At 32.4% G+C, this 11,664-nt stretch overlaps 1 protein-coding gene across 1 annotated transcript; it reads right to left on the reverse strand.

The window, feature by feature from the left end:
- Positions 1-2,249: 2,249 nt before the first annotated feature.
- On the reverse strand, positions 2,250-11,179 carry LOC123673962 (protein disulfide-isomerase). The gene is made up of 6 exons (XM_045608745.1): positions 10,848-11,179; positions 7,548-7,745; positions 7,190-7,461; positions 6,513-6,804; positions 5,788-6,098; positions 2,250-2,814 (listed from the first exon to the last, which is right to left on the reverse strand). The coding sequence occupies exons 1-6, from the start codon at positions 10,996-10,998 to the stop codon at positions 2,545-2,547; spliced, it is 1,494 nt and encodes a 497-aa protein (XP_045464701.1). The 5' UTR covers positions 10,999-11,179; the 3' UTR covers positions 2,250-2,544.
- Positions 11,180-11,664: the final 485 nt, after the last annotated feature.

An 11,664-nucleotide genomic window follows, 5' to 3' on the forward strand; every position in this document is an offset into this window, starting at 1 on the left:
CGGGCGCCCATGGAAATATTGTCACCGGTTAATTTTTCTGAATTCTTCGTATTTTATAGAGTATGACCTCCTGACCAAGAAAGTCCATGGGTCCACCTCAATCAATTGACTACTTTTATCTAGGACGGCAAAATTTGAGGGCGGCATTTCAAATTACCAAATGAGATTTAATTCGGTGAGCAACAACAAGAAGGAATACCGACAAATTAAATTAAGAGGGGTTTATACCATTTGGCATTCTCCTGAGATGAGTGAGATGTCAAATCTCAACTACTCTTCTCTCCTCAGCGTTTTTGAGATCCCACCACTTCTCGGGACAAGTGAAGCAATATGAAACATTGCCGTCCTTTTCTACTATGGGTGTGCAAGAATTCGAAATATGTTTTTACGTCTTTATTTTTTATTTTAGAAGAACCGCATTTTCAGCCTTTGACAAGACTTTTTGTATAATATTTTCATGTGAAAATTCATGGAAAAATGAATGATTGCTCGGAAAGTTATGTAAGGAATCTATCCTTTTCATTAAAACACACTTTTTCAAACTTAAACTTTATTTGCCCCTCTGGCTCACAAAATATATTACTTCGAATTTCAAAAACAACAATCAACTCGAATGGGTGGAGGCGCTATTTATATCCTCGCTACAGCGACGCTGAGTTTGTGCGGGATTTCAAATGGAACATAGAGTTGGTTCTCATTTTCTTACAGTTATATCATGAATATATATTTATTTTTCAATAAAAAATTCATCTAATCTTTTTTTTCTCCATTCCAAAAAAATTAATTAAAAAGGAATTTTCGCAATGACGAATTCTTTAAAATCAAAAATAATGAAAACCTCTTATGAATCGAAGTGTCTCAAACGTAAAATAAAGCGTATTCATTTTTGAACTGATCGCTGAAATTGTAAGACCCCTCTTAATATATCAAAAACCATCCAAAGTGCCACATTATGCATTATACTTATAAATATCCAGATGTCCTGTAATTCCCTCATTGTGCAGTTTACGAGTTATTGACGCTAAAAAAGCACATGCACTCATCAGGCTTGTTGGCGTTCGCATTGCTGAACGTTGCCACTTGAGCGGCTTCTGGATTATTTTCCTTTTCAATTCTCCAATCAGAATGTTGATTCCTCGGAATGGAATGCAGAATATACGGGAAACGATTCCATTCCACCATTTCCAAGTCATCCTTCTTAAATAATATAATAAGTTTTTTATTTCATACAACATTCCATTATATTATAATATTTTTCATTTTTTATATGAAAGTGTTGGGCATGGGCGAACTAGAATTCAAAATAATGGTTCATTCCCATAATCCGATTGTTTTACTCGATAACCTTAAAGAAAAAACAAAATGTTCAAGCTTTTTATAAAGTCTAAACTGAACAGAAGAATCTGAAACCGCAAAGTCATCTTCTAGAGCGGACGGCAAATAAAAATGAATTCCTGGAAGATTAATTAAATGATTTTTTTTATTTCAACGAATTTCACAAATGATTTTTTTTTATCAAATTCACTAATCTTAAACATTTTTGCCTCAAGAATGTCTGCAACATCTATTCAAATTGAAAATAATGGTCCATATGATTGTTTTATTCAATCATATCAAAGAAAAAGAAATGTTTGAGCGTTTGATGAAGTCAAAACTCAGCAAAAGAATCTGAAACCTGAATTATTTCATCATTTATTCATAAGAATCCAGTTGAGCACGTTTATTGTTTATTACACTTAGTACCTATACACCTTTTTAATTTTCATTATTATCCTCTATTTCCATATTTTAATGCACCTATTTTGATCTCGTGAAATAAGACTATGCTTTTTATATGTAGGTGCATCCAATTTTGCGATCCCAAAATAAGATATTTAATTATTTATGAATGATAGGTGTGAATCTCTTGTTCGTATATTGTTATTTCATGGAATGAAATCTTAAACTATGATCCAGAAATATTTCTGGTTTGTTTATAGGACATTTTTGTCTAAAATTATCCAAGGAATCTCTCATTTCCATTTGTATCTCCAATTTGGGACACTCCGTCCACTTACAATTATTGTTGGAATTCTTTCAATTGTGGTGAGTTGGCAGGACTGTCCTATCCTCTCGACATTTAATTATTCAGTGCTTAAATTTTTGGTTCTACTAAATTCAATTTTATGTAAAAGGATAAAAATATCGTTCAAAAAATTTGTCTTAAATCTTCATGTTCAGGTTGAAAATTATTTGAATTATGAAAAAAACTAACTTTAATATTTATTTGTACTTAGATCTTACAATCCATTGAAAATTCCCAGAAAATTAACATTTTTAAACATTCATCAGAAAGTTATGAAAAATAAATAAGTATCATTAGGAATGTTAATATGTATATAGATCTAAGATTCTTTTGGGAAGAAACACTGCGACACGAAATATAAAAAATAAGAGTTTCTAAAAAACACATTCAATAAAAACAACCTTAAAACTTCTTGAGTTAAGTTCATAAAGCTATACCTCATGGAGTAAATTTTACAAAAATTTTTTATCACTACATATTTAAAGTTCATCCTTCCTTGGTGTATCATCATCTTCAGTCTCTTCTTCAACAGGTTCTTCTATGCTAGCACCATCCTTACCACCCGATTCAACAAACTTGACTAGACCTTCAAATGTTCTTGGTCCATTGTATTCAATAATTTTGTTTGATTCTTTAGCATAAAGTTTCAAGGTGGGGAAGCTGCTGATCTTTGTGTGCTCTAATTCGTTGGCAGTAGCATCCATCTTGGCAATAACAACATCGCTGTTGTCTTTGAAATGTTCACCAACCTGAAAATTATAAATATTCGGATGCCATCATTTACTCAGACTAAAGTTGAAGCAAATTAGGCCATACGCCTCAACATCAAAACAATTGCTCAATTTGAGGTTATGAAATAATAAATTTAATGCATTCATGTGGAAACATATGGAACCTATACAAACTGTGAGATTATGGACAAATCGAATAGAGACTACCAAGTAGTTTATGCAGCCAAGAAATGCTCCGCCATTGGGTGTGGCACAATGCTTCATCGTCGCGAATATGCAATCAGCTTTTATTGAAATTAATTACTTTTCTTTACTCAATTGCCGGTTCACCTGCTCGGAAAATTTGATATAGGTCATCCTCACAGCGATTACTGTATGTTTTCTAATTTGTTTTCTTTAAAAGATGGATGTAGTTTAGGAAATTTTGATATCTAAAATGTTCTCTTTTGATGAAAGTGTCAATGCACCTATTGTTGTTCTTGATAATTATTTATTGCGTTTAACACTTTAACAAGCAAAATACTGGGAGTAGTTCAACTTTGCCAAATATTGTTCAAAATAGTTCGAATGCACTTCATAATTCATTGAAAAAATTTTTTTTGCTGGAATTCAAATATCTGGTTGTAAGTATTCGTACCAGAAATCATCTAGGCAAACAAAATAATGCAATGCTCAGTGGTACATATTTGTACCACTAGTTTAAAAAAAATTTTAAACAAAATGCATATGCATCCATATGATTTTTAGTTAGTACTAAAATGTCTAAAAACCTGGTGAATGGACTGATTGAATTTTGTTTTGCCAATTTTGAGAATATAAGTTAAGTTTCGTTATGTCAACTGTAGGTAGCGCTATTAACAATTGATGATAGATTGTTTTTATTTATTCTTTATGAGTTTTGTGACATTTTGTACCTATGTATCTTTCATTATAGTTAAGACCTGTGTAAGCAATTCTTGAAATTGTAAGAACACCAATAAACTCTCTCTATATTTCAAATATTTGAATTCATTCTAGTAAACGTTTTGTGTTTTGTTTCAAGACTTTCCACGATCATACTTGTTTACACATCGCTTTTGATTGGCCAGGATCGGGTTTTAATTAATGAATGACATTGCGGCGACGCCACGAAATAAATCTAATATTCTCAGTTTGGTCGAATGTCATTGCATTCAAAAATTGACGAAAGCATACACCATGTTTTTAGACATCTTAGTTAGTACCTACCTACAAACGATACTTGTCAAAATTTGACAGCAGTCTGACCATTAGTTTGCGAAATATTGCGTTGTGAGTGAAGCTACTTTTGTTATTTGAAAAAAGATGGAAAAAAATAATTTCGTGTGCTGATAAAAAATATTGCTTTTTGAATCAAAAATACAGTCGTGCACCAGGAAGATCAACCATCATCATTGATTGGTATGCTAAGTTTAAATGTGGTGAAATGATCACCGAAGACGGCGAATGCAGTGGACGCCCAAAAGAGGCCGTCACCGACGAAAAAATCAAAAAAGTTCACAAAATAGTTTTGAACAACCCACTTTACAATCCTTCGAAGCAACTTTTATATGATACTACGAATATTGACCCAATATTTGATCGAATTAATAAACTAAGCAAAAAATTTATCTCAAGTCAGAACAGAAATATTTTAGAACCACTGATACACCATTACTATGAAGAAACTACAACACAAGCAAAATTACCAGCATTACTCAAGTACTTAATGTCTTTAGAATATCACCATTATAATCAATATAAATGTTTTGTAAAATAGGAATTCATGTAACCGGCTGGAAGACTGAGGTCGATAGCCATTTGATTTATAATAATCAATAAAGTTTATTTCTCTCTCTCTCTAGTTTTGAATGACCGTAAAGTGAAGTTGATCGAGATAGCAGACATTGTGAAGATATCTTCTGAACGTGTACACCATATCATTCACGAATATTTGTACATGAGAAAGCCATGTGCAGAATGGGTACCGCGCGAGCTCACGATCAAAAGCAACAACATGTTAATGATTCTGAGCAGTGTTTGGAGCTGTTTAAGTGCAATAAACCTGAATTTTTGAGTCGATATGTGACAATGGATGAAACATTGCTCTATCATTTCAGTCAGGAGTCCAGTTGACAGTCAGCTGAGTGGACTGCACACGATGAACCGAATCCAAAGTGAGGAAAAACACAACAGTCAGCTGGCAAGATTATGGCATCAGTATCTGGGATGTACAAGGTATAATATTCATTGATTACTACCAAAAAGGCCAGACCATCAACAGCGATTATTATATGACGTTATTGGATGGTTTAAAGGGTGAAAACGTTAAAAAAAAGTGCTGTTTCATCAAGACAACGTGCCGTGTCAAAAATCAATGAAAACAATGGCAAAATTGCATGAATTGGGCTTCGACAGATCTGGCCCTCAGCGAATTTTTCCTGTTCTCAGACTTCAAAAGAATGCTCGCTGGAAAGAAATTGAGCGCCAATGAAAAAGTAATCGCCGAAAATGAGGCCTATTTTGAAGCGAAAGACAAACTCTACAAAAATGGTATTGAAAAGTTGAATAATAAAATTGAATTTTGCCAAAAAAATGTGTTTTACTATGATAGACCGGGGACTTTTCAATTGGCCTGTTATGTACCAGTAAAGGCTAAAGGGTTAAAATATACTTAAATGTTTCTTTCTTTATGCAGAAATATCCATAACGTTTTTGGGTTCGGTAAAGAGTAGTGGAATTGCCCACACCACAGTTACTCATTTGTTCTACAGATGTGAGTAGTTCTTTCCTGTTTTAGATTCAAATAAACATCATCTCGAACTAATAAAACATACAATAGATCCTCCATGATATAAACTAAAACACTGTTGATGCATTGAGGGGCATTTAGTAGTTGTTCAGAGTAAATCATTAAAATTTTCAATTGACAATTTCATAAAGAGAACACCTAGAAAATTCAAATATAAATGCCAATTATGGCATATGTCATACCTTATCGTATATTGGCACCAACTGTTTGCAGTGACCGCACCATGGGGCGTAGAATTCAACTAAAACATCTTTTTCTGTATCGAATGCTACTTTGTCGAAGTTGTGTGCAACCAAAGTCTTGACAGGTTCTTTGTCCCAGTCTTCTGGTATATCCTGACTGAGCAAGTGTTGCTTCAATTTTCCATCTAAGAAGTCTCCTACGAACTTCTTAATTGATTCAGCAGTCAAGTCATTGGTTTCTGGCTTGTATTTGGCCATGTCTTCTTCCAATTTGATAATACGAGCTGCAGGCACTTCCTCTTTCTTCATTCCTGAAATAATACCATATGATTAAATACTTGTTATATTTCTGATAATGCGATCCAAAAAGAAATTTTGCATCAATATTGAAATGTTAATAATTATTTATCATATATCTCTCTATCAGATTTATTGTCACTGTAATATTGTTTTTTTTTTCGATATTCTCCTTTTGTCTTCGAATCACTGATGGCAAACATGTAGTCAAATTCAGTTTTATCTGTCTTTTGTAAACAGGATAGGCTTCCTAACCTCAAATCAGTGTCGATTTTTTCAAATTTCTTTGAATTTCTTTTAAAACTAATTTATTAGTTTCAATTGTCAGAATTCATTAACCAGAATCTCTCCCACCCCCAAGAAACTGTGAAAGATTCAAGGGAAACTTTCCCTTTAGATTTTAATAATAAAAGTATACATCAACTAACCAAAGAATTCCAGAATCCTTTGATGATCTTCTTCGCTAGCGTCAATGGTTACGAATAAGATTTGCTCACGGAAAGGTTTGGCTACTGAACGAGCAGCATCACTGACTTTCTGGAAGTGTTCCTCTTCTTTGTTGAGGAACAAGATGAGATGGCTCTTAATTTCTCCACCAAATATTTTTTGTGCAGTTTCATGGTTGAACTCAACAACAAGTGGAAGAGAGTTTGAGACGATGAAACTCTTGATTTGATCAATGGTGTCCTCACCCTCATACTCAACTTTTCCTTCATCAAACTATAACAAATTATGATAAATGAAAGGATTGCAATCAATTTCATACACTTAAGAACCATCGATATTTTGAACTATAATTGGACACTTATGCAAGAATTTTGTAAGCCGAAACTTGTTTAAAATTGAATTTTCTATTTTTACGTTCCTCTGAAGGATCATACTTTGTCAAGAAAAAATGGTGTGAGCCAAAATTTGAATTTAGAATCAAATTTTAAACTTCATAAGAATGTAACAATGGAAAATTCACATTTAAACAAATTGTGGCTTATGCAATTGTTGCTTAACACTGTCCGCTTACATCCAATCACATTTATAATTCATATAAGTATAATATCCATATTATAAAATAAAATAAAATGTGCAGATATCAGTAAGATTCATTTACCTTCTTGAACAACAAGATGCTATCATGATCAAGTCCATATTCTTCATAAAGAGCATTTTCAGATGTAATACCGAATTGATGGTCATCTATTTGAGCAGCGACATCCAAGAATGCCTTTGCCTTAGCGACTGATGCGTCTTTGAAGAAACCAACGATGACAACGTTGTTGTTTTCAATCAATTCCTTGGCTTCTTCTACTGTTTTGAGGTCTTTGGCTGGAGGTCCAGTTTTCTTCAATAACCAGTTGACAATGTCGTCAGCCTGTCTTCCACCTATAAACCGATGTATAAGTATCTTGAACACCAATCACAGCGAATATTTTCGTTTCTATGAGATATGAAAATAGAAATAAACATACCATTGTAATCTACTGCAGCTCCCTTCCTGAAGAATTTGATAGTAGGATATCCACGGACACCATATTTTTCAGCTAGTTCGGACTCCTCAGTAGCGTCAACTTTGCCAAGCTTAATGGCAGATTCTTTATCTGCCAAAGCCTTAGCAGCCTTCACGTATTCTGGAGCTAGAGCTTTACAGTGTCCACACCAAGGTGCGTCTAAAAAGAATAAAAGCAAATCAACACTAAGCAGTTATTCTTGATATGAGATGCAATCGTTATATTTATATATTATCTTAAAATTGAATGAATTTCTCAAAAGGTGGGTGATAAAAGTTGATTAGGCAAAATAATTGGAACACGTAAATGTCGGAATCTACTGGAATGGATGGATTTCCATAGATTTTCACAGTTAGATTAGGGTGAGCTTGGCTCAGGTTTTATTTCATTGAAATTGGAATAAAATCAAGTTAGTATAACTCTTAAAAATATGATTTATCGAAAGTTTAACTGTTTTTTTTAGGATGACTAATCAAGAAAGACAATCTCGGGAAAGATACCTGTGGATAATCCTCCACTGTAGTTGAGTTCCTATTTGCTTTACTTGCAACATCTCGCATTGAAAATCAATTCTTTTCATTCCCAATATTCACTTAGCAAAGTTAAAAAAAAAATGCGTCTTACTTAGACATACTAATAATGTGAATTGTCAAAAATGTTGTTAAAACTAATTATTCAAAGAAAATTAATGAAATACATTCACATATTGAGCGTTTTTTTACAGCATAACTATAAGTATATACATGATACTCTCTTCTAGAGATATCAGCAACTGTACTGATTAAAGGGTTCTTATCAAACAGTTGGCGTTCCTAATTAACCTCAAAAGTAAGAAATTATCAGCTCGTCCTACGAATTCATTGAATCTTTGAATCGTTATTCACCTAAGAGTCTCAATGAATCGACCAATTTTCATTACAAAAAATCTATTTCGGAAAATGCTGAACTTCCACAAAATATGGTTCGAATATGCACTGTAGCAACGTTATCACAAAGTTAGTTATATATGTATAGATAAGCAAATGTTGTAACTTTTCGTTAATATTGCTTCATATTTTGATAAACCCGGTTTCTTTTCTGAATGAAAGTACCTATTTATTTCAACTCGAGTGTAAGACTTAACTGAAGTTTATTAACTTCAATATTAGAAACTAATTCAAAGCTATTGAATACTTATTTGAAATAAAAGCATGAGAAGTCAAAACTTTTCGCCTTTTACGTATTATTCATTATTTTGAAATCTTATATCCTGAAAAAAGAAAACCTTAATTCAATTACTTGATGGTGTTTTCTAGTTTGAATATGCCCCCAACTTATACGCAAAGTAATCACAGCAGGAGGTTAAAAGCTTGGAAGCTTACACTATGCAACTTCAACCATAAACTACCTATGGAGGGTATGTATCCCCCATACATAAACGAAGGCACAAATATCCTTAAAGTAAGTATATATGTGTTGTTTGCAAATATCTATGAAGTTTGTTCCAGATATTTCGCAGTTGGTGGTACTTGTGGCAAAAAAAAATCCCAATCTGTTTTTTCTTCAAAACGCATTTATCGAATAACAGTAATAAAAAATACAATGAATGAAATCAAATTTCAGAAAATAATTTCTTGATTAAATGTTTGCAATAGATATTTTGTGTTGAAACGCCTGAAAATGAACACCAGCAGATAATGATATATTAACATTATTTGTTTTTATGTAGATAACAAACCAACCATATATATTTAATGGATTCAGTCTTTACTTAATGGAAATTTATATTGCAGAGTGAATGCAACCAAATCTTGATGAAGCCGCTTAGACGACGAAACAATTTTTGAATTAATAAAAAATCTGTGAAAATTAAAAATGTTTATATTTATTTTTATCAACCAACCAAACGTATAATATTGGAACATATCTCTTTTATCATCACAAAGTATAATAGGTATACCTACACTTATAAAATATTTTAGCCTTACCTATCTATATTGGTAGTCAATTTTCATATGGACGAAATTTTGAAAAATGTAATTTATAACACCATATAATAGAAATAATTTCATCACGGTTTTAAGGCAAATAAATTTGAACATCGTGGGTGAACCAGTAAATGAATAAAACTGAAGTTGAATTAAGGTTGGAAAAATGAATTGAATAAGCAGCAATGAAATCATTGTATAAATTAAAATAAACTAGTTGAAGCCAGACAATATGTTTGTTTCAATTGTAATACGTAATAAATAAATCTTGTTTTAATATTTTCGTGATTTATGAAACTGAAAAGATAAAGTTATAATTCAAGAAAATTTTCTGCAAGATGTTAAAAGGAACATAAGGCAACAGTTTGTCAAGGATATTCCCATGATAGGTCATTAACCACTAATTTGGTTGAAAGCTTGCACATCAGCTTAGATGTTTTCATCTTACAAGTGGCATTTTAGTCATATTTTTATAACATACAAAGGCGTAGATATGGGGGACACAGGAGGGGAACTCTCAAAATATAAAATTTCAGAATTCTCGCTAAGACAAAGAACCAAAATTTTTCCATAAAAATTTGAACCTGAATTTTTTTTTCGATTACCCCCTTCCCAAGAAAAAAACAATCTACGCCCTTGATAACATATATCCGTATCCGAAAAAACCAGTATAATTTTTCATATAGATTGAATTTATAATTGATTTGTAGAGAATAAAATTATATTTGAATTTGCGAACAAACTAGCCACAAACCCATAAGATGTATTGAAGGAAAGATAAATTCTGAATTATCAGAAATGGAAGGCCACGTTGATACTCAAACTAATATAAAAAATAAAGAAACATATTTAGATTTCATCATGTTCATCAAAGATCTTTTTATTCCATATTAGTCGCAATTGTAGAAAATAAATCAAATTCAAAATATATCGAGGAAATGGGACTTCATAAAAACATCAAAAATACAAATGGAACGTTAAATTTCGATAGTTACAAACTGATCATTACACAATAAGCCGGTTGTACCGTTATTAGAGATTCTCATTAGCATTGGCTGAAGCATCAGATTGATAATGAGAAATCGATTTAGGGAATCAGATTCAGGGAAATCACGAAAAAATATTATAAGGTAATTAAAGGTAGTAAATAATCACAACAACGATTAGTCAATGATATGATACTTGGCAGATTTACAATATATAATATTTTCCGAATAATAAATGAACCCAAGTTTGACAGATCACCATAACCTCGCAAATTCAATAAAAACTACAATTTTCCGAAAATACTTACAGAATTCGACTAGGATGAATTCGTTGTCTGTGATGGCTTTCTCGAAGTTATTATTTTTCAACACTAGAACTCCTTCATCGGTGGCAATATCTTCACACGAAATGTATGAAAGAGCTACTGAAAATAGAACCGCACTCAAAAATATCTTCATTTTCGTTTTTTTATAATGAACTATATTTCAAATGGATCAACCCTATCCCTTTTGATGAAGAGTGCAGTCAGCCTGCACAAAATAAAAAAGCGTACGTCAACAGGCGAGAACACCGATTGAAAGACTTTAGTTCTGTTCTGATCCTGAGCCGCTTTCCACAACAACCAACAACGTGGCTTACAAATGATTTGACATCTACGTCGTAACGTGGCTTAAATCGTGGGAGCTTCTTATTGGTTCTTCCAAGGTCAAGTCAGCAGAAAAAGAAAATTTCAGAACTCCTGAATCATTAGCTTTCTTAAGTATTCAGATTCTACATTCATAATCATAATCCATAAGGAAATCCCTTTATAACTGGAAAAAAACCAGATTCTATGACTCTACAATGACAGCTTCAAGGAAAATTCATGTTTTCCATATTTCCTTAAGAAAATAGATACTTATGGCCTCCATTTCTTAATATATAGATAATATATAATGAACAGAAAAAGGGTTGAGTACATCAGATGTAGATTGGAAATTGTCCTAAGGGAAATTGGGAAATGGAAATGAACTAGTGTTGGTAACACTTTCCTTCTAATAAAAAAAGTCTTTCTTCTGACAGGGAAGAAAACTCGCTTATTCCAGGAAAACCATGATTCATCAAGTTGTCGTGGAAACATTTAC

The sequence above is a fragment of the Harmonia axyridis genome, chromosome 2, assembly GCF_914767665.1.
Source record: "Harmonia axyridis chromosome 2, icHarAxyr1.1, whole genome shotgun sequence".
Classification (NCBI taxonomy): Eukaryota; Metazoa; Arthropoda; class Insecta; order Coleoptera; family Coccinellidae; genus Harmonia; species Harmonia axyridis.

Coding starts and splice junctions, on each gene's coding strand:
- LOC123673962 (XM_045608745.1), bottom strand. CDS start 10,998: ATGAAGATATTTTTGAGTGCGGTTCTATTTTCAGTAGCTCTTTCATAC. Junction 7,462..7,547: donor AGCTGCAGTAGATTACAATG/GTATGTTTATTT, acceptor ATCGGTTTATAG/GTGGAAGACAGGCTGACGAC. Junction 6,805..7,189: donor GCATCTTGTTGTTCAAGAAG/GTAAATGAATCT, acceptor AATTTGTTATAG/TTTGATGAAGGAAAAGTTGA.